Source organism: Camarhynchus parvulus, chromosome 2, assembly GCF_901933205.1.
Source record: "Camarhynchus parvulus chromosome 2, STF_HiC, whole genome shotgun sequence".
Taxonomy (NCBI): Eukaryota; Metazoa; Chordata; class Aves; order Passeriformes; family Thraupidae; genus Camarhynchus; species Camarhynchus parvulus.
Genome location: NC_044572.1, coordinates 75,230,385 through 75,254,667, shown reverse-complemented (window position 1 = coordinate 75,254,667; position 24,283 = coordinate 75,230,385). Strand labels below are relative to the sequence as shown.

The 24,283-nt window shown below is 35.2% G+C and overlaps 1 protein-coding gene across 1 annotated transcript in view; it reads right to left on the bottom strand.

Moving 5' to 3' along the window:
• Positions 1-5,264: 5,264 nt before the first annotated feature.
• CDH12 (cadherin 12) overlaps positions 5,265-24,283 on the bottom strand; it is a 222,508-nt gene continuing 203,489 nt past the window's right edge. The window contains exons 8-12 of the mRNA XM_030970264.1: positions 22,060-22,196; positions 15,240-15,361; positions 14,530-14,647; positions 9,964-10,215; positions 5,265-6,452 (exon numbers count right to left, since the gene is read on the bottom strand). Coding sequence (XP_030826124.1) covers positions 5,956-6,452; positions 9,964-10,215; positions 14,530-14,647; positions 15,240-15,361; positions 22,060-22,196 — 1,126 coding nt within the window. The 3' untranslated portion in view covers positions 5,265-5,955. The remainder of the gene's footprint in view (positions 6,453-9,963; positions 10,216-14,529; positions 14,648-15,239; positions 15,362-22,059; positions 22,197-24,283) is intronic.

The following is a 24,283-nucleotide window of genomic DNA, read 5'->3' as shown; positions in this document are numbered from 1 at the left end:
CCTGTTTCTAGTCAGTCACTTCATTTCTCTTTTTCAGGTGTTCTTGGAACACAGGAATGTAATCAAGACAGCTAACAAAGTGAAACACATGCAAAAGAGGATATGTATTGTAGAGGTTATCTTCTTTATGCAGTAATTATTTTTTTTTTAATATAGACTAAGCACAACTGTGTCATCAGCCCTAACAGCAGTGTTAGTGTCCCTGTTAAAGACAGAAAAGGGTAAGGTCTATATAAGGTGTGCAGTGTTGAAGGAAATACAAAAATTACAATGGTTAAAATCTGAGGGAAATAACAAAATATGTATGCATATAAGCATATGATATGTAATAAATAAGAAAAAACTTTTTATCTATGTGATCTGGAAAATTAGAACTGAGGAATGTTGATATGAAGATCAAGTAAATTTACAATAAAATCATAATAGGAAAATAAGTTAGTCAGACTTGGGTAGTGAACTTTTACTCAGCACTGGCAGAAGTTGAGATCCCAGCAAAACACCCATAAAACAACCATGTTATGAGACTTCCCAGATGCTAATCAAGCACTATTCAAGAACACATTCAGCCAGATATGATTCCTATGTATTAAACAACCCACAAACTATCAGTTTTTCAGGACTTTGTGAAAAGTCTTTTTCAACGTGTGTAAACTCTGAGCCTCCATGACTCTCTCAGATAGTCATCACATGAAGAACCACATCTGTTTTTTTTTTAATTTCACCCTTACATCTACCTGTTTCATGTGATGCCACTTACTTCTTGTACTGGAAATTGCCATAAGTAATTTATCCCCCTCCACCCTATCCTCATTGCTTGTAACTGTACAGATTGCTACTCTATTCCTTCACTCCTACCTCAGCTGTCTCACTGAAACAAGTCATAGTTACTATGGATGGAGGTTTGAGAAACCTGATCTCGTGGGAGGTGTCCCTGCCCATGTCAGGGGGTTGGAACTAGATGGTCTTGAAGGTCCCTTTCCAACACAAACCATTGTGTGATTTTATGATTTTACTCTGCTTATGTAGTTAGGCCCCTAGTGCTACTCAGCTTACTTGAGCTAAGGAGTCCAAGTCTGATTTTATCACAAGTCACAAAATGGATGAGGCTGGAGGATACCTCTGGAGATTATCTAGTCCAGCCTCCCTGCTTATAGCAGGGTCAATTACAGCAGGTTTCTCAGGAAAAAAACCATTTGGGTTTTGAAGACCTCCAAGGCTGGGTACATGACAACTTCTATGAGCAACATGATCAACTGTTTCACAGCCTGATAATAAAGTGCCTTTTTTCTTGCATTTTAATGGAATTTCATGCATTTCAATTTAAGTTCATTAACGCTTGTCCTGTCACTGGGCACCACTGAGAAACACCTTGCTCCACCTTGTTTACTTCCATCCATCAGGTATTTATACACATTGACAAGATTTCCCTGAGTCCTGGGAAGCAATTTGATTGGAAAAACAGGCATGAATGTAAGATTAAAAAAAAAAAAACTGAGAATTTTAGTTGAAAACTAAAGTTGGATAAGCGAAGCCTATGAATTAAATAAATAGGTTAAAAAACCACTCCAAAGGCCCATCAAAAAGCTCCAGGTACTTTTCTTAGTTCTGCTTGAAATAGCAATGGCTGCTGGTCTTCTGATGACATATCTGATTCTTGATTTAAATAAGAACAGAAAATGATTCAGGTTATTATAGATTTTCCATTACAAAAAGGTTGTGAATGAGTGTAATATAAAATTTGATTTTCATTCACACTTAAATGTCACCTCAGTAGGGTTATTATTGGGGGTCATTTCATTATTTGCTTCCATTTAGTTTTTCAAAGCTCAAATATGTTTTTATACACACAGGATTTGAATGTCTACGCTAATAACATTCATAATAATAAAAGTAATAATATAACTGCAAAAACAGTGCAACCTCAAATCTCAACAAGTAAAATACAGTCATTAATGTAATATTAAATGCCTTTAACCCAGCAAATTATTACCTTTTATTCCTGTATTCATTCAGTAGAGATCTGTTATTCCATAGCAACAGAGTCTTAACCCTCACATCAATAATGGAGGTAAACCTAGGATAAATATAGCATCTGCAGAACCAAACTTTTAGCAGTGAAAAATGAGGATATGGAAATCTTATTGTCAAGGCAAGAATATTTTGAAGGCAATCTCTAGAACAATATTATTAGTAAACTATTGAGTCATTTATTGGTCTTTGCTTTATAATGAACTCTGCTTCCAAAACCTAGAGTAAATCCGCAGTAACTGTGATTGTATTTCAAACAGTGAAATTTAGCCAATATATAAAATAAGTAAAAATCATGAAATTATAAAATATTCAACCATATCTTTGTGTAGGAGACATAATCTACTGTCTTTGCTTTCCAAATCCTTGCTCTTTGACTCACTGTCATTTTTGCAGATTTGTGTTACGAGAATAGCAGTAATTTCAGATTTGTGTAGTTGAGGTCTTAAACCCAAATATTAATAATCTTTTATATTCTGACTTCACCGAGAAATTGTATGAAATTCCCTAAGTATTGACATTTTCAGTTTTCTTGAGAGGACAGGGATGATTTTTTTTCCTTCTTCTCTGAAGAAAATAGTTTGTCAGTTCTGTCCATTTGTGATGTAAGTTTAATAGTTGACTTTCCTTAGATACTTCCACTCTTAGCTGAATGCTTCATTTCAGCACCAATAGTGTATATCATAAATATTTAACTTAAAAAGTGGAAATTTTTGTGCCAGTGAAGTATTTCAATTACTTCATATGCAGAAAGTGTTTTGCAGAATGTTGTGATTTGCATTGTTGGGACATTTGAGATTATGTTAAATGAGTATGCGCTAGTGTCCTATTTTTGGAAATTAAAAAAAAAACATTCTCTCAAATCTGGGCCTTTTATACATTTTCTTAGCTTCTTGACACTCTAATAGCATTTGAGGTTTTGGCAGAAAGAGAGACATCCAGTTCAACATCTTGACTCTGCAAGGATTTGTTTTAAGACATAGTGTGTAAAACCAGAAGAAATTAACTGATACAATTTACAAGTGCACTGGAGCTCCCTAATTCTACTGACTTCATGTCATCTCAGATGCCTTGACATTTTTTAATCCTTGTAAATTTCATATTTCTTTAATATCATTTAAAAAATAAGATGCTAAAAACCTGACAAATATCGTCTAGAAAGGGAAAAAAAGAACATGGAATTAAACACAAATTTCCTGAATCCCAGGTTATGAATAAATGAAAAGCAATTCCTTTTCTTAGTTCTACAGAACTGTGTTACAAAAAATACCCCTATTATGTTAAAAGTATTTGATCACTCTTCATAAATGGGCTTCAAATATTTTAATTATTTATTTTAAGGGCACTCTTGTAAGTAATTACATTTTTTTTCTAAAATCTTCCTGGATGTGTATTAATTATATGATAGCAGCATCTCAGCTACAAATACCTTAAATGTCAAAAATATCCACTTATTTTCAATTTTGGTATTGATTTAACATACAGCCACTCACTGCAACATACAGATTATGTGTAGCAGCATTTTAAAGATCATGTTTTCTGTCTACCCATTTTGGAAGTCAGGCTCACATATAGACTGTCCAGCTTAGAAACCAATGCCTACCTATTCAAGACAACTAATGTTCAGCCAGTATGAGCTACAAATACAGAGAATTTCCTAGGGAGTGAGCATGCCTCATGGTGTCAAAAAAGCCAAACACTGCCCTCACTTATGGTGATTTTACTAGTGAAAGGCATGTAAAGGACTAACAGAGTTGTTAAGAGCAGGGTTTGGCTACAGGACTGCACATCTGAAAATGATCAGTCAGAGGTTTGTTTTAGTTGTGACAATAATTGCCATGAACATGCTACATGAAGAACCTTTGCTAATTAGTTGTGACTCTTGTATGAATCAAGTCTCAGTTGCGACTAGTAGAAAATATAAATATTTCTTCTTTTACCCAGTGCTCTGTTTTAGGCCCACTGTGCAGTATCAAGCTGCTTTTGATGTACTGTCAAGATGTGTGAAAATTTAAAACAGTCTTCCACATGAAAACTTCTGTGCTGTCAAATGAGCTCCACCACTTCCTCTGCTCTCCTGTCCTGTGAGGAGAGAGCTTTTATTGATTTAGTCTTTCTTTAGGGAACACAGGAGACCTTTCCTGAAAACAATAAAAACCACAACATTTCCTTGTTGCCATTTGCTGTGTCTCTTCCTCAGCATGTGGCTGGTAGGAGCTATGCCAATTGCGCTTTTGACGCAGCACTGTCCAATTCTACTGAATGATCCAAAACTCATTTATAATGCGTTTCAAAGTCTTATTGAGAGATTAAGTAATATAATGTTGAAACATCTTTAAATTTCCCCCAGAGGGTAAAAAGGGAAACTTATGCACATTAATACCAGAGTTGTGAGCTAAGTATATCTGATAGTTATTAATTCTTTATCTGTACAAAAGGTAAGCTATAGACCTGAGGTGAACAAAAGACTTCTGGTTCAAGAGAGACTCAGGCTGACCTTGGCAGTGCCATTAATCATGAGTAGAGCTCAAACAGATTGTATAGCACTGCAGAGACTTTGAAAGGAGAACAAAAAGATATATGCACTTTGGGAGCAATAAACCATTGTCTTACAAAATGTCTATGCCTTAGATCATCAGAAAAAATCACATAAAATAGTTTTGCAAGACATTTTCCAAGACATAATGCCTTGTGCATATGTAAACTTCTGCTATCTGCACAGCTACATTTAGGCATGCGTATGTACATAAAAAGTGGACAAAAGTGCCGGTTTATATATTTATTCTGCTTCTGTTTAAATTTTGTCAAGAACAAGATTAAGAAAGTGTCCAATCTCAAAAATTTTTCTCAAATGTTTCCTGTGGGTGTGGCAGTGAAATATGGTGATATGCTGAACTGTAGCAGATCATCAATGGAAAAATAATTATATTTGTAATATATGTGCTTATGGTGACTGCAGAGTAACAATCAAACTGCAAAGAAAAGTGGTGTGGAGTTATTTACACGTACTTCTTTAGTGATACTTATAATGAAAGAGGTGTCTTGGTACTGAAAATACAGTAATAATCTTTAAAACCCTCTCCATTTTTACATTTTAATAATAGTCTAATTTCAAAAGAAGAGGGAGAGACAAGGGAAATTTCCTTCACATCAAGGAATAGCTGCTTTCATCTTTTTATTATTTTGGAAAAATGTAGTATTTGTATGAACATTTTAAATATTCACCGATGTATGCTAAGTATTTTCCTTTATAATTTGGGCTTTACATCTTCAAAGTGAGCAATAGCATTTTAAATTTAAATTTTCAGTGAAACTTTGGAAAAGGAAATATGATGTCTTGACATACTGTTTTCTTTAAAAAAAAGACAACAAACATAACCCCCAAACACGATGTACACACCCCCCTCCTCCCCCACAGTTCTAGTCATTAGATACTCCAGGAAGTGATCTCCATTTTTTTTCTAAAAGAAGTCAGCATGTTGCTATTGCTTCTTGTCTTAAAGTTCATGTTTGATTTACCATTCAGTTTTGTAACACCATCACAGCAGACAGCTTACCACTTAAATGATAAAAGTTTCAATAGGCACTTTAGTGGAATTACGAAAAAGCTACCACTCTTCCACCATGATGCCAGAAAGCTACTTTCTTTCTAAGTCAGGTCAGTAAACTGCATCTTGTAGGCCTGAGCTTGTCTCAGTGTAATTCCAGAGTAATAAAATAACAACAACAAAAACCTGTGTATGTTACAGGATTTATCATTCTTTCTCAAATCAAACCAAAGCTGACAGTATGATAAGTGTAGTAACTTGCTGGAAACAATTGCTGTCTTTTATAATCAAAGTAATTCTGTCTTATATAAAGCTTAGGTTTAGCTTTTAAATTTTTTGTTGGTTTGCTTTTCTTTTTGTTTCACTGTTGTAGTTGTACTTAAGTGACTTTGTCAGGGTTATAACTTTCTTCTCCAAACATATCTGCCAAGATCTTAAAGCGAGGCCCCCAGTCACTCAGATAGTCATAATCCTGGTCTGCCTCTGTAGTGAGGGAGTCTATAGAGCTGAGAGACTCTGCAACAGATCCGTTTCCTTCATAAGCATAGGTTGCCAAGGAGTCATAAGGGGGTGCAGATGGATCTACATCATTTTCCTGCAGCCTTTGATTAATGAAATCTCTTATGTCTGTGTTATCTTCTGCTGGTGGTCTGTGGCGCGTAAAACGCAAGGTGTCTGGTTTTATGTCCCTGCGTATTTTATTATCTTCAATCACTTTGGGATTCCTCAGGGCACCTATGTCAAAAGCCTGGGTGTCCTCTTCTCCACCTCCTTCATCATCGTAATGGATAACATTATCTCTGATGTCTTCTTTAGAGGTCATCAGGGTGTCTTTCTTCTTTTGCCTCCGTAGTGCTACATACAGTACTACAATAACTGTAATGAGAGACAACTGAAGTTAAGACATGCAGAGAAATAATTTGGTGATCTGACGACACATCATTATATCTTTCTTTGAAAGCCACAAGCAATCAAAGGGACTTTTGTCCTTAGAAAAGAGCACTGCTTAGCAGTGCTGTAGCCAATGAAAAATTATATGCTCTTTGACATATGAATCTAACTTTTCTAAGTGATTGCTATACTGCTGGAGGAAGTATCAAGTAATTTTCCTGCTGGTCTGCTCTGCAAACTGATAGAATTGAAAAGGATTAGGGGTTTTTACTTCAGAAAGACAATTAAAAATATTTTTAAAAATATTTTGCACAGAAAAATAGAGAAAATAACCCTAAATTTAGACTTTGAAGACAAGAATAAAAAACTAAACCAAAACCCCAACCCAAAGAGTTTTACAGAAAAAAATGGAATTTTGAATAATAAATAATTTGAATAATTTCAAATTTTGAATTTTTGAAATACAGAAAAAAATATACAATACACTTCAGCTTCTTCAGGGATCTGCTTCAAAAAATTACTTGTTATAAAGTTCTGGAGAGAAGAGAGTCTAGGAGAGCTGGTTGGTTTTCAAGTATCATGTCCTCCAAACTCAACAGTAGTCTAACCTGAGGAGCAGGAAATCAAGAAAAGGCAGCAGGAGGCCTGTATTGATGAATAAGAAGCTCTTGACTAAACTCAATGATAAAAAAAAAAGGAGGAATCTAAGAGTTGAAAACAGTGACAGGTGAGCTAGGAGGAATATGCAGTGACAGTCTGAACACGCAGGAATGCGCTAAGGAGAGACAAAGCCTGCATGGTGCTGTCTCAGGAGGGACACAAAGGGCAGCAAGATGGGCTTGTACAAGTGAGACAGAAAGAAAGGGTAGAAAGCTAAAGGTGGGCCCTCTTCTGAATGGGGCAGGGGAGCTGTTGCCAAATGACATGGAAAAGGCCAACCTAGTCAGCAACTTCTTTGACTGTCTTTGTTTGTAAAGTTGTCCTTCAGTTAATTCCATGTCTCTGAGACCAGAGGAAAGAAAGTTCCCTCTGGTCCATCCTAGGTGGAAGAGGATCAGGTTAGAGAATACTTGAACAAACTAGCCACCCAAGAGAATGGAATATAGTGAGATACACACATGAATGGTGAGGAAGGTGGCTGCTATCGTTGTGAGGCTATTTGTGATAATTTCTGAAAGGTCATGGTGACTGGGAAAGGTTTCTGAGAACTGGAGCAAGTGTCACCCTTATCTTCAAGTAGGGCAAGAAGAATGAGCTGGGAAACTAGAGCGGTCAGTCAGTCTCACCTTGATTTTTAGGAAAGTGATGGAGAAAATAATTCTGGAAACTAAGAAGGGGTGTAAGAGAGGCAGGCATGGATTTATAAAGTGAAAGTGTGCTTAACTCACTTGATAGCCTTCTACAATAAGGTGGCTGGTTGATGAAGGGAGAAACATGCAGTAATTTCATCCTAACTCTAGCACAACTTTTGTTATTGTTATGAAAGCATAACAATCTTAGAAAACCTGAGAAACTGTGGACTATACAAGAAGATGGTGAGGTGGATTGCAAAGCTGCCAAACTTCCAGACTGTAAAAGTTGTGAACAATATTTCAAAGAGCAGATCTCCAACTCTAATGGCCAATCTCTAATAAAGTACCACAGGATTTGGTACTGGGACTACTTATTTTTTAGTATTTTCATAAATAGCCTGGATGGTGGGATTGAGTGCACCCTCAGCAAGTTTTCAGGCAAAAAAAAGAGTGGTTGTGTCACTGTTCAAAGGGATCTCATCAGGCTGAGGGAGTGGACCGAAAAGAACTCCATGATTTTCAACAAATAGAAATTCCAAGTCCCACACACAGAGAGGAGTAATTCCCTACTGAAGATGCTGTCGGCCAACTGACCAGAAAGCAGCTTGATGGATGAGGCCTTGAGATCCTGGTGGACAACCAGCTCACCATGAGCCATGAATGCGCCCTTGTATCAAAGATCAACAGCATTTGGGACTGCATTAGGAGAAACATTGCTAGCAGGTCTAGTGAGATGGTCATTGCCCTCTGCTCAGCTCTGTTTATGCACTCTTGGAGTCCTGGGCCCAGGTCTGGACTCCTCATTAAAAGATGGACATGGGCTCCCTGAAGTGAGGCCAATGTAGATCCACCAAGATGATTAAGGGATGGGACCATCTGCCACACAAGGAGAGGCTAAGGGAGCCAGGTCTGCTCATTTTGGAGGAGGCACAGGGGGATCTTACCAATGTGAATAAATACCTGATGGATGGATGGAAGTAAACATAGAGCCAGGCTTTTCTGAGGGGTGTCCTGTCACAGGACAAGAGGCAATGGGCACAAAATGAAATGTGGAAAAATCCATTAAAATGTTAGAAAAAGGTTTCTTTATCACCAGGATGTCAGTATAATATGTTGCCCACAGAAGTTGTGGGGTATCCATCCTCCTCTAACTGGAATTGTGTCAAAGGAGATAGCATTCTTCTTGCTTCAAAAAACTGATGTAAGTTATTTGGTTTAGTTGGTTTTTGATTTTGTTTTAAATTATTCAGAACGAGTATATTTATGAATTTAACTGCTAGTCTATGGGAAGAGTGACCATTTGCCATTCTTGTTCTGATTTGAAATATTTTTTTTTCCCACAACATAATTTTTTGACTCAGAGGAGAAATCCTGACTTTTACCTACTCTTACTCAGAAGCTATTTATGCAACCCCAAGTCTTTAGTAATTTCCTTAAGTGGCACCTACATTATCCAAATGCAATGAGGTATTCACATGTTATATATTGTGTGTTGGGAGCTATTTTTGGGTACACATTAGACTATCATGGCACCTTGGAGGCCACTGGTATCAAAATGAGGCATAGGCAAGCATGTGTAAGACTCAGTCTGATTTCTGAAGCCCACATGGTGCCTGTGTAAGCTTTAAAGTCGGTTTTATTTCATCAGCAGTTGCTTCAGGCTATATTCCAAGTAAGATGCACTTTAGATAGGCTGTAAATAAGACAGTATATTAGTATAAGGTAGAACAAATAACAATGCCACCTTATGAAATTAATTCCTGCCTGAAATAAAAATAATCTTCCTGTGAGGCTTTATATAAATGTGGCCAGTAACAGTCTGTTACAATTACTTTCTCCTCTTCCATTTCTGCATTCTCCTTTAGCTTAAGTGGGCATGAAGAATTAAATAAAAGCTCTTACTATGTTCTCACTGCTGTTACTGTCAGTAAGACTTGTCTACTTCAGTAATAATCTAAAAAATGAATCTTTAAACAAAGATATTTAAAGTAATTTCAGAGAAAAAAATTATGATTTGGGTTCCACTGAAAGCTAATGCAATAAGAGATATTGCATGGATTAGCAGATTCATGGTCATGAGCAGTGCTTTGGGATATTCTGCTAGAAATAAACTGCCACACATTTTCCATGGCTTTTTGTTAAAAACTAGGGGAAGCTAGTCAATAATCAGAGTAAAGCACTTTGCAGGGTTTCATGGAACTAACCTAGAAGTATAACAATACACAACAAGATTGCAATCAAAGCTCCTGTGCTGAGGCCAACTGGTAAGAAGATTGCTTCCACATTGCAGGACTGGATGGTGCCATCAGAATCACATCTGCAAACACGGATAGTCAGAGTGTTTGTGCTGCTCTGGACAGGGTAACTGCTGTCTTCAATTACTATTGGAAGAAAGTACAGCTCTTGCTGCCTTCTGCTGTAGCCATTTCTCCTGGTTTCAATCCCAGCTGTGTTGTCTGTAAAACATGACAGTCGTTAGCAGATTTTTATTGTGTACTTCACTCCATATTTTAGCTTGTATCACCTTCAGTAATAGGTTGGTATTTCATATTTGAAACTTGGTGAATGACATGCATTACATAATTGCCTTGCTTTGCCATTACAGAAGGCATTGTATTCTGACCGGTACAGTTATTTTTTTCAGACTCTTAAACAATATTCCTTTTCTTGTAAACCTTTTAACAGCTGAAATTTCAAAGACGATAAAAATAACTAAAAAAAACCCAAACAAAACATTACAAGTGTGATCCTGAAGACTTTTCAGGTTTTCCAACTGATCTCCTTGCATCTAAGCCTGTGGTCCAAAGGATTTTGATTGCATATAAATTTAGAATCATGTCTGTATCAACTAATTAATTTCCTTAAAAATACAAAGTAATACACCTGGACAATATGCAATCATTTTAGCTTTCCTGCCCCAATAAAAATAACTAGAGAAATTAACAGAGTACTAAAAATTCAGTACAGTTTCCATCAATTAATCCACTTCTAGATTTTGTCATTGCTTCATAGTCAGTTATTGATGTTTTTCTGAATCAAAGTAGCAAGGAATGGATGTAAATATTAAAATAATTACATTAGAAACAAAACTAAAATCAATTTGGCAGGGAATTAATGAGATGACAGAACTAAATTAAAGTAACCTGCTGCAATTACAATTTTTCCATCTCACTTATGTTCTTTATTATGTTTTTACAAAATGTCATATGATGATTTTCATGCCTCAGAGGTTTGTTACAAGGTAGAGGGATTAAGGGTGCTGAATTTCATACTCAAATACTGGTATGGAGTTCTGATTAAGGACAATAAGAAGGAGCCTTAAATATCCAAAATTAGGTATGTTATGATTAGACACCATTGAGAAGGTGCATAGCTAAAAAAATGCTTCAGATACCTTTTCATCAAACTCAAATATGGACAGGTCAAGTTCAGTTACACTTAGTTTTGAAAAGGAAAAAATATTTCAGAATAGTTTGAATCAAACCTGCTTTCATCTTCAGCTTTTTATTTCTCTCTATGATTAATCTCTTGCACTGTATAAAAAGTTTAAGAAGTAATTTGAAGACATTCAATTTAATCTTGTTCCTATTATTTTTCCATATTTCTATTATTAGAATTATTTATATTCTTTTATTTTTTCTTCTACTTGAAACATTGAAGATCACTTTAAAAGCTTACAATGCAACAAGATGACTTTCCATCCTCCTTTGAGAAGAATCAATCAGATAAACCTCTTAACTCCTTGGTTTTGAACACTTTTTGTTGCTCTTTTATGACCCCTTTCAATTGTTGAAAGTTCTTTTGAAAATATGAACAAAGGTAGGTGTTTGAACTCTACACAGAAGAGTCTAGAGAAGCTGAGATAGCTTCTTGTTCTTCAATCTGTTGGCAATAAATTAATTTATAGGCTATGTGTGAGAAAAGGAAATTCTGTCTCTTACATGAGCAATGGAGTGTACTCCACATGGAAGCTGCCCTCCAGAGAGCAGAGTGAGGCCAGCAAAGCAGGAAGAGGGAGATCTGCACTCCCTTTGGAAGCACTCCAGCTCTGCCAGGGCATCACTTCTATTAACACAGTGGATTGATCTCAGCGCTGCTGAAAGGCAACCTTGAGCTTCTGTCTCACTCCAGAACTCATTGAGTTATATTCTGAAGTTTGGGGCCTGGCTTCTCTTGTGTGCAGCACATGAATACCTGCTGAAGTTACACCTGCTGAAGTATCAGACCACCCATAATTTTTAGTTGTATAGAATAGCACAGGATTAGGGCTTCTTGATATTTAAAAATTTTAAATGCCACCTTTACTTATAAAATCATTAATTGTACTACAGTGAACAACATTATGTCCTCAAAAAATAGAAAAAAATTGATTTCACAAAGTACCTGCTTGTTACTAACATAATTGCTAACTTAAAAGAAAATGGTACTTGTTTTTAAAAGGTTTCTCCAGTGAAAATAAGATGTGTTACTACACCTCTAAACTTGAACAGAACAGACCTTCCTCCACCTTTTTTGGCAAGCAAAAGGCAGATGATATTGCAAGACAGGGTTTTTGTTTGGACAGATTTTTTCCTAATATCTCTGCAAATCATCAATAATGAAAAAAGGTTTTTATGGGTTTTTTTGTTCCTTACATTGTAACAAAATGCATACTTCTTTTTAATTTTTTTTTTGTTTCTAAGCATTAAGAAATGCTTTTAAAAATGTATATCTTGGTAGTTTCCACTTTTTATCAGAATATTGCACTTATTTTTATACAGTAATGAACCTTCACTAACAGATTACTGAGATCCAAAGTCATCTCAGTGTCAACATTACTGATTTAAACAGGGAAATTTAATTATCTAATAATATTTGAACAATTTCCTCACCAACCTCACATGCTAAGCACACTTTACAAAAGCTGTAATTATTGTATAAACTTACTAAGTTTAAAAATTGTTTTGATGAATTAAATCTGTTAAAATTACCTGAGAAGACTTCTTCTTTAAGCAGAAGTTTCTAATTATTATTTTAAGAAACAAAAACAAAAACAAAACAAAAAAAAAACTTTGGTGAAGTCAAAGGATATTTTAAGAAAAAGACAAGAAAAAAATAAATTAAAGCTCTTACTTTAAAGAAATATTTATCAAAAAGAAAAAAATAAAGGTATTTAGAAATAGATTTAGAAATAGATTTAGATCTATATAATTGTGAAGATTCTACCCATATGGGCCTTAAAATATGTTCCAGAGCAAAGTAATGCCCTAATCTTCCAAGAACAGAGGTAAGGGAACCTGGATCTGTTGTAAAGTCATCGTTCATATTCATTGAGCTCTCTGTCTCAAGAGAACTGTTTGAATTTCCTCCGATAAAATGTGCTAGATCTACATAGTTTTGGGTTTATAAGATACTATTATTCATGTCTACAATATTATGAATGGTTTCACTATATTCTCTATTTACGAATCCTTAAGTGAAGTTCCTGGCTCATCAGTTCAATCTTTTTACCTACCTATGACACAAAAAGATAAAAGACTCTATTTAGTTTGGGAATAAACCATTTTCATTGTATCAGCTTCACAGGAGAGCTATATATAAAGAAAAAAGAAGCACAGTTTGTTTTTTTCAAATTTATTTATTCCTGATGTTTCTTCAGGATTAATAGTGGTTAGCTTATGTTATTGGCTTTAGTTTTCTATTACATAACAATGTCAATATGCATGGCTTCAAAAGTTATGTGGGCCATATACATCATTTAAATACATTTTTTTTAAAGCCTGAATAAAAAAGACTCATAATTTTATTTCAATTGGTGTATTATTAATTTCTAGCACTTTTAAGTGCTTGGGTCACTTAATTCACAAGAAAGGGACCTTTACCCTACAAACGATATAATATCAAATTTAAATTGAAAACAGCAATTAAAAATTAGGAATTATGTACGTTTTTAGATAGTGATACCTATAACCTGCACAATCAAATGCTTTTAAACTTTGTTGGGTGGCTTTAGATGTTCTTTCTTTGAAATATAATTTTAATTTAAAGATCATCTAATAGCTCAAATACTTCTTTTTTTCTTATTCGATTAAAGTCTTTAGTGATGAAAATTTACTACAGTTTTGGTTTAGGTGTGTCTGTTCACAAGACTACATCCTTCAAGATCCTTACAGTAGAAAACAAGAGATCAATTTTTTGGTATTGTTTTTTTCTTTGCCATCTAACAAAAGAATTCAAGTTAAAAAGGAGAAAAAAGGATATTCACTTATGACAAAAATTGGAAGAAAAATCAAAGATGTCAGTTGTACAAATTTCCAAGTTATTAAGGGTGTTGTACTTCAGCAGTTCTGTCGATATTTAGAACTCACTCTTCTGCAGGATTACGTATCCTCAAGAAAGCATGATATCGGTGTACTTTGAAAATGGTTAGCAAAGTCATAGTATTTAAACAAGACAGCAATAGTGCCTTGTTTAAAGGTATACCTGCATTGGCATATGGATTCTTCCTGAGATACTGAATGATAAAAGGAAGAAAATAAAACAGGTAGCAGTGTTTTTGAAGGCCTGTAGGGAAATCTCAGCCTTTGGTGTTCTGACAATTCCTGCCCCTAAAAATAAGAAAAGGTGCAAGACCTGAATTTATATTAATATAAGTCCCAGAGAGTTTAGCAATTAGAAATGTCAAAGAAAAATGTTAGGTCTGCAGACACAACTGTAATTGAAAGTAAACATATTTGTCACTGTAACTACTGTCTGCTGCTCTGAAAGAGAGTTATGAGTAACCAACTTACTTCTGTAGTCATGGACTGTGAAGTTTGGTTTGTTGGAAGCGTCAGATGACAGTTTGAAGGAAAACCTTTGCCCAGCTGGTGACAGATCTTTATCTGCTGCAGTGATGGTCTGTATCACCTGAAACCAGATTAATTCTGAATCAGTTCACTCTTCCAAAAGAAGCAGTTTTGTAGAAGTGCAAAGTGAACATCAAACAAAACTGTTGAAAATGAGATCTTGCTGGATTACTGTCATTCCTTTAAAACATTGCACAGTGAAAGCAAGAAGTCTGAATTCTATAACCACTAGAGAACTCAGAAAGTCTTGCTTTGACATATCTGATAAAAATCAGAAAGATTTACTGTATATTCATGGTATTTAGTATTTATTTTTTATATTAAAATGCTAGTGATGGCTTTCAGTTGAATGGTTATGCTTCACTTCATCTGCTACAGCTTCCATCACAGTTACAACCCTTTAAGAAAGGGATTTTTTTCTCCTCTCATAGCTGTTAAATGCACAATAAAGGGTGGCTCAGGCCCATATAATTGGAGAAATTAAAAAAATAAAATAGACTGCAAATTGACCATAAAAGTCAACAAATAGAATTCTAATATGTATTTGTAGAATAATTCTGCCCATGATGTAATTTTTAAACCCAGAAATTTCTACTGCTACAAATAATAAGGAAAGAAAAAGCAAAAGAGCAAGCATCACAAATTTGAAATACCTGTCCTGGCTTGGCATTTTCACATACAGATGTCTCATACGGTACTGAAATTTCAGGAGGAAACTCATTGACATCCAAAACGTTTATTATAACATTGACTTTGCTGGTTAATAGTGGGTTACCTATAAAGAATTTTAGAAGAAAAACGTTATGTTTGTTGTCATCACCAGTCTCATAAACTGTCATAAACTTGTGATCTCAGTACTATGGCTCCCAAAAGCCCTTGACTTCCATTTATTTCTGATTTGAACTAAGAAGAAATCAGAACCAAACTTCTTATCATTGTGTACCAGACTTTGATCCATTACTCTTCATGGGTTAAAGAATCAGTCAGGGTGATTATGTTTATCAGAGCATAAATGGAAAAAAATGTGAAGTTGTCCATGTTATTAAGGATGCCATCTTTTCTCAGATCACTTTTCATTAAGCCTGTGGAAAACACTTCCAATGATTAAAACTGAATTCTGTTTTCCACAACTAAATGCAGAAAATAAATATTTATTTCCTAGCCACTGTTTAAATCTTCAAGATATTAAGGAGGCAAGCAGAGCATACCAATTCAGAAGACAGAGAAAGAGTGGAAGATATGGAAAAAGAAAGTCTTGCTGCAAGCCAGAGAGAATCAGTGTTAAATTTAGCAGTGGAACACTCACAGCTAGCATTCAAATATTTGGCCATGTCATGGAAGGTATTTCTTTAACTGCAAAAGTGTTTGAAGGCAGCAAATACTTTTGTGCAACAGAAATGTTAAACAACAGTATACACCATGTTTCTTTCCACTGTCCTTCCTCTATAGATAATCTTCATCAGTCATTAGACACATTTTATAAACAAGTTTACTTGCAAATGCAATTTCTGACAAAACAGAGACCCTAGTACAATACAAAGCAGATCATGTTCTCTTTTACCTTATGCTGAGACCTCCTGCAAAATAGAAAGTATGTGTAAAATAGTATAGCTGGTGAGTCAAAAGTATAATTATCTTATCCTTTTCCACTTAAGATGAGTGGCAGAAACAGTTAACTACTGAAAAAAAATCTATGCTGTAAATCAGGGTGTTGTAGGAATGACAATATGAGATCATGTTTTAGTACAAGAGGAGCTGTCTTGAATCTTCAGGAATAAATCATAGAATCATAGAATCATAGAATCATAGAATCATAGAATGGCTTGGGTGGGAAGGAACTTTAAAGATCATCTAGTTCCAAGCTCCCTGCCACAGGCAGAGGTACCTTCCACTAGATCAGATTGTTCAAAGTCTCTTCCAACTTGGTCTTGAACATTTCCAGGGATGGGCCACCCACAACTCCTCTGGGCAACCTGTGCCAGTAGCTCAGCACCCTCACTGTAACAAATTTCTACCTCATATCCAATCCAAAGCTACTCTCTTTCAGTTTGAAGCCATTCCCCCTTGTCCTGTCATTACATGTGGCTGTCAAAAGTCCAGCTTTCTTGAAGGCTCCCTTGAGGTACTGGAAGGCCACAATTAGGTCACCCCAGAGTGTCCTCTTCTCCAGGCTGTAAAAGCTCAATTGTCTCAGCCTGTCTTCACAGGAGACATGCTCCAACCCTCTGATCATCTTTATGGCCCTCAATGGACCTTTCAAATTATTTGCATTGGGTACTTGCTTTGCAGCTTGTATAATCCTTGGCATTTCTTTTTTTAATAACTAAAATAGTAAACGGCAAAGTCTTGTCACGTTGTCACTGTAAAAAAAAAAAAAGGCATGCTTTCTTCCTTATTCTTAGGAACTACTAAATGCAGTAGTAGTTTCAGGGGACCTCTGTCAAAACCAAAGGTATTCCCCAATTATTTCCTAGTTACACAGGATTAGCTGCAAGATGAACTTTGTTTTACCTATTTACGAGTAGTAGATAAACTGACCAAGCTATAAACACATCTTGGAACCTAGAAGACAACAAAAATGCACTGCCCAGATCACCCATTTTTAGTCCCTACCTATTAATTTAATAGAAAAATATTTTATATTTAATATAGAAATATATATAATGACATCTCTTTGTGTTATCATTTATTTCCAATTCAGCATCATCCCTACTTGCAGAGTGTCTCTGTGGAGGAGGGCATTGTGCAGTACAATCAAAGACACAGTTTGGTCTAGCAACTAGGAATTGGGCACTCATTCTTTAGGTGCCTGAAGAGCTGGAAGAAGTCTAGATCACTTGTTCACAGTTGAATTGGTTCCTTTGTATAATAGGAAATTTTAAAAAAAATTAAGAAGTTATTTTATTCAATAGAGGGCAAAACCTCTATAGAGAGATCAGAAAATCCCTGAACAGGTCAAATTCACACAGCTACTGGGAGAAACAATCTGACCTAAAACTTCCCTCCTAGCAGTACTCACTGAAAAGGACACATCAACTCACATGGAGTAACTCAGGTTTTGCTTTAGATGTTTTTGTGTGTCTGTGTTCATTTTAAGGTACAACACTGAGAAACGGGGGTTCAGGACATATTCTTCAAACAGATTAGAGATTAATGCATTGCCACCAAAATACAGGCATAGATGTCCATTTCCTTTAAGGAATATGTTCACAGTGCCTTTCTAAAAAAACTTTTAAATGTATTAACAATTTATGCATCATGTACATGAAAATATCAGATGATTTTGATGATTTCTGTTAGACATGTCAGTTTCCTTAGGAAGTTTTTTAGGTCATATTTTTGTAAAGTAGCTGGTATAAATTACTTTTTTCTGCTTTTTGCGACCATTTAGGTAGTATGTGACCTATATCTTTAAAATTAACAAAAGAATTTGACATTTTTCCCCCCTCAAAATCACAACAGTATAGTATGCTCTGGAAATATATGTGAATATGAGTATATTTTTACATTTATTTCTCACTGATGGTATCTGAATTATTCTCTCTCATTCTTTGAAAGATATATTAAAGGCCAAAATCTTATATTCCTAAGTATTCCAGCAAACTAGAATTTTACCTTGCACAAATGGTCTGGAAAAGGCAGATATGAGAGTAAACAGAATTACCAGAGCCTAAGATGAACCTATTTCAGGTTTTCATTCTGTTTATATGATTTTTTCTCTGTTCTGCACTGACATCACTTTAACTACTTGTATATATAAATGAAAACTGCAAGAAGATTGTGTACAGCTTTGAACTCATACACAATACCAAAGACCTGTAATACTTCATGTGAGCAAGCATGAAGAATTGCATTTAAAATATTACTTTGCAGACTTGACCTCCATTTTCTCTGGTTTTTGGTTAATGTTTTGATCAAATTCAAGTCTTCATGAACCCTGTGAACACAATTGTGATGTGCATACTGGTATCAGTGAGTGACTCACTAAAAATATCTGCTTATGCCTTTTAAACCCAGATTACACAGATGAGAAGACAAACTGGGTAAATCATGACCCTAAAAATTAAGAAACTGATTTCATGTTTCAATTCTGCCTGTAAGATGTAGGAAAATTAATTAGCTTCATTAATTTCTTTTATCAACTTAATTAGTTGACTTCATTTTCCCTTGTTTTTCCTGTCTGTACAACAGTGACCATCCTGCTTCTTTTTTTTTTTTTTGCTTGATTACCATCATTTGTCAGCATCTTAATGGTTCAAAGCCATTACAGCAGTAGAAAACATGTAACATTCTTTGAATAATGAATTTGTGAAAATCCAAGGTGAGAATCCAAATCTGAGAAAATAGATACTGACTATAGAGGAGAACTTCTGATTCTTTAATCCCAGTTATGGTACGCAGGAGAAGATCAACTCCATCTTGTGATTTAAGGTGAGGCTTCTTTTAACATTCTAAAAATTTGGACCTAGACATAGCTGAGTTAGGAAGATGGTTTCGGCAGGAAGGCTTGCTACTTCATTTTTACCCTTAAATTTGGACAGGAAGGATTATTACTTCATTTTTACCCTTAAATTATGCCTTGAGGACAGGAAAGCAGAAATAAGTTCTTATGCATTTTATCTATCTCCTCTTTTGTAAAATGTAACAAATCACTTCCATATTAGGTAATTAGGCAGCATATGGAGGAATTTTGAACACTGGACTGTGGTTTTTCTATGCCACTATGCTCTTATAGCAGCTCTTGGTACAATTTTGGCCCAAGGCAACCAGTGGTCTTGTGGACAATTCACATGCATGTGCTGGGAATTAGTAAGGGCAGGGACTAATCTTAAAGGATCAATTTACATGTGGGGACTCTGGAAGGTAAGAAGGCATAGAAATAAGCTACTTCATGACAGCTGGTCTTTGTCCTTGAAATGAATGACAGCCATGTTTTATTTATTAGTTTGGATAGGTTCTGTGGCACCAAAAAATGTTCAGAAACAGCAACCATGCAGACTACTAGGGTATTGATTTATTCGAATTATTAAGAAACAAAACAATAAGCTAAAATCAAATATAGTCATGTAATGAAAAAAACTACAGAGGAATTGGGAAGTGAAATGGGGGAAAAAAATGTGAGTCTGAAACATCCTTCACCTGCTCAAGCCCTTTGTTCTATACAAAACCTGAGCTTTATATCTCTGAATGGGTTAGGGATTTTCTGCATTTAGCTGCCTTCTCAGCATGTCTGCAGAACAATCATCCATCTCCTGCTTAAAAACATCTCCATTTAAGGACAATTCAAGAAAAGTTAGTTTACAGAATGACCATTAGGATGTGCCTAAAAAGTGTGGGAGGTGTTGTTGTTCTATTCTCTCACAATGAGAAAACAAAATTTTAGCAATGACGTTTTTAAATAACATAATATCTTAGTAGTTATGAGTCTACTTATTTATTCTTATTTTATAAAGATATATATATAGATATAGATATATATATGTAATCTCCTTATAGACAGATAAAGTAACCAGGAAAATACTTCAATAACAATACTGTCTGTTCTTTTCTGAAGAAAGTTCATGCAGCCAATTTCAATACTGGGCCACTTTTTTAAATAGTCATGTATATGTCAAGGCACTTCTCAGTGTGTTTTTCCTGTGATAAGGGATGACAGTTTCAGTTTCTATGTCAGCACTGGACAAGAATTTTTTATATCAATATTTCTTCAAATATAGCAATTTTCCCTCAATCTTTTTCATTTTTTTTCTCTCTAACCATTATATTTTGCTTTTGTGCAGTGAGTCATCCCTCAATCCTCCACTCTTATTTCTACACTCTTAGTCAGACAATTGCACATAATGTTTTGACAGTTACTATAGCCCAAATCCTCACAAATTTTGCCAGTTATTGTATAGTAGAGATCTGGCAATTGTTACCATTATAGATAATGGTCAATATATAAATATTTTGGGATATGCTGCAATAAAGCACAGATATGTTTTAGCTGAAGATTCTTAGTATAACAATTGATAAAATTTGGGATATCAAAATATATACTATTTGCTACAGCTCTGCTTAAATGTCATATTATTATATATATGTGTCCATGGACAAATAAATTTCAGGGTTTTAGACATCTTTAATTACTATTTGGAATAATAAACAGATTTAAATTAAGTTTACTAAAACTCTTTCCCTTGCTGCAGGAAAAAAATTTACAAATCTCAAATGTCCTTTGCCCACTACTAAGCCTAAATAGTTAAGCTTTACTATATAGACCATGATGAGACCTTCTTTCTGCATCTGCCTGCCTTTCAGTTTCTCTGGAAACAAATTACAGTTCTGCTGGTTTTTCTGTGAGTATACACCTGCGCATATATCCCCATGGACTCAACCACTTCTGACAGCTTAGGCTTCTCTATTAATGTCTTTTCCAATCTAGGGATAAAATTCAATCGTTCATTTGACTGGTGTTCTCTTTATATTTTCAGGTTCCCAGGAGCGAGCCCATCATTCTTTTTGAGATAACTACAACTGAGAATTAGGGATTTTTTTATCTGAAATACCATCTCTGCTTCCCAAATCTCCCTCTTCCTGTTAGTAGCACGTATTAACTTCTGAAGACTCAGCCAAACAACACATTGAGGAAAACATGCTATTTGCTACAGAAACTTGCCTTTTCTGGCACATAAACAACATAGAAAGAAATACAGCATGACCCTCTTCTACAGCCTATCGGTGTCAACAGAAAGAATTCTGTGGCTTTTGCACAACTGCTAAATGACCAAAAGATTTGTATTCAAAGTGTGATATACACCCATGAGAACTACAGTTTGACAAGAAAATGGATGAGAAATGCTACACACATAGGTGGCAATGAAGAAAGTTGCAGGCACATAATAGAGTGGAAGAAGGGACTTATTAAAAAAAAGGCTATGCAGAAGACACAAAGACAAGAAATTAAATTATCCAACCACAAATCACATAGGAAAAGAAAAGAAGGGGTTAGGCATAAAATTTTGGGTAGACAGAAGAGATAAGAGCAGAGATGCAGCACCATGATTGCTTAGGGCATTAAATCTTGACTTAATTTTAGTGTACTTTTTATCTGAGTATAAAATGACTCTTTAAATTTTTCTGCCTTCAAAAAACACATTGACAGATCTGTTATTTGACTAACAATTTCATATGAAGTGACTTAGAAAATCAAACATCAGAACTGGAAGGTACCCATACAGCTCCATGATGACAAAATATTTTTCAGCTTCTAAGGGAGCTGTGGTTACATGAGATCTGCTAGCAAAACCTTACTAAACAGGGCTGATTGAACTTTACAATTATCCTCATGAATCTGGGAAAATGATATTCATTGAACCTTCTTAAATAAACACTTGGCAATTCAAGTAGTCTTCACATTATATTTATACCTGAGCATTATATTCTGAGAAAAATACCATATTAGCATATTAATTCAGTTTGTGTCATACTTACTAACTTTACTTGCAATTATAGAGAAATTGTATTGTGCTGTGCTTTCTCTGTCCAGTAATTCATTAGTAGCAATGGTTCCTTCAGTGGCATCTATAGTAAAGTAGCTGTCCACATCATTCTTCCAATCCATGAAGTATCTGTATGTGAAAAATATTAAAGAAAGTAGATGCAAATGTGCAAAGATTACTCATTTATCACAGCAGCAGTGCACGTCCTCAAGTTTTGGTTTTTTTCTCTTTGCAGCTATTACCATTCTTGCAGGAAGAAGACAATAAAGAATGATTTGTTTATTTCTTTTTTTACCAGGTTGGAATGCTCAAGGGAAAATGGGATATAATAAAAGGCTTAATACTCCTGGTGTTCAGATTATTTGAAAACCTTGGAGTCCCAAGAAGTTGATGCACATCTTCTGTGACGCTGATTACTTATATCAGCCACTTTGGAAGCACTATACAGGCTTAGAGGGAAAAAGAGACAAAATATGTGAAATAGGGCTTGAGGTGATGGATGGTGATGAAGAGTGTGCCAGATCTGGTCTCTTTACATCCATTTGTAGCTGCAGTGGGCTGGACATAGCCTCACAAAGAGGTGTCCCAAAGGATTTTGGCAGAGTAACAGCAAGGGAGAGGGAGAAGAGTATGCTTATTCCCATGCATATATAGGATCTTGCCTTGTGAAGAATAGGTACCTTTCACTGGACCTGTGTGAAACAGGAAAATACTATTGTTTTGCATTGCTTTGCTTTATTTTATTTTGTTTTCCTGAGCCCTTATTTGTCAAGAAGTAGGAACATAGAACAGATTTAAAACTAGAAATGTTTACTTATTTCTTATTTTCTCTAGCGAGGAATAGAAAGCAGAGATGTACCTGGTAACACAGCTGCTTAAAAGCAATGTGATAACTATCCCAAACCCATTTCCCTTAAATGCTAATTAATTTGAAAGTCTATTTTCACATTTGATGCTACTGTTTGTAGTCATAACAGAATAATATTTTCTTTATGCAATTGCCTCCAGCTACTAATTTCCTTTTCATTGTTAGTCTCTTTATACCTTTATAGTGTTTCTCAAAAACTAGGCAGGATTAAATTGAGAAAGCCATTTGTGAGCAGTAGGCAATAAGAACAAAATGGCACTCAACAAGAACATTCAGAAGATTATAAAGCCTAAAGACCCACTCCTATGGCACCTAATTTCATGTAAACCAGTGAGAATAGGAATAAATCTGCTTTTTCCATCTCTAATTAGAGTTATTTATGTATTTAATATAGAGGGAATGGAATAAGCACTATGTTTACTTCTGTAGAAGGAAGCAATGGTAGAAAGGCATTTATGTCATATTCACAAAGAAAATATTTCTACTTGGTACTAAGAATGCGAATAGCTCTGGAAGACTTGAAGAGTAAAAACGCCACAAAGAAGGTGACATGCTCGTTTGAAGATACTTTGTTCAGTCAAAATCACAAAAAAAATTCCTATCTGTAGATGAAATTGGTTATTTCATCAATTGACAGGCATCATTACCAGTTTACAGCTTTAATTAAAAAGCCTCAGAAATGGTTTGCTAAAGGCAGCATGTATCCTTTTACATAGTTGAGCAGGCACATTTTCTTGAATATGATATTATTATCTACCCGTATTGGTAATTTCAATCTCTTTGTTCAAAATTTTCTTAACATTAAAATTATGAAAAATATATAAACCATTTATTAGAAATATCATTACCCTAAGATACTCTCTCAAGAACAGCAAAATTACTCTGTCAGGCTTTGCATGGTTAATAAATTATAATTTCTTCCAAAATTAAATATGCAGCAACACACAAATAAATGAGTTCAAAGCATGAGAAAGTAACTTGGCTTTTATTTCCCCTTAGGGAGATTAACTTTGTCTGAGTACCCTGCACATTGCAGTATGAGCCAGGGAAAAAAATACATGCCTTTATTCAAAGCACTATGTAGGGGATGGACTTCTTCACTGGGGGCTTTAAGTACAGAAAGCATGTTCAGTATGAACACAGTTGTGTTTAAAGTGAAGTTCAGGCATGAATATTTGTAGGATCAGAATCTGATAGTCTGTCTGGAAGCATTCACACAAGTGATAACTTCATGCACAGGCCCAATATGCCTATTCCTGAACATAGGTATCAACAGGATCAAAGTCCACAGAAAGCACTGCAGTACTAGCATTACTCCTGCTGGTACTTCTATCAGAATTCCTCATGG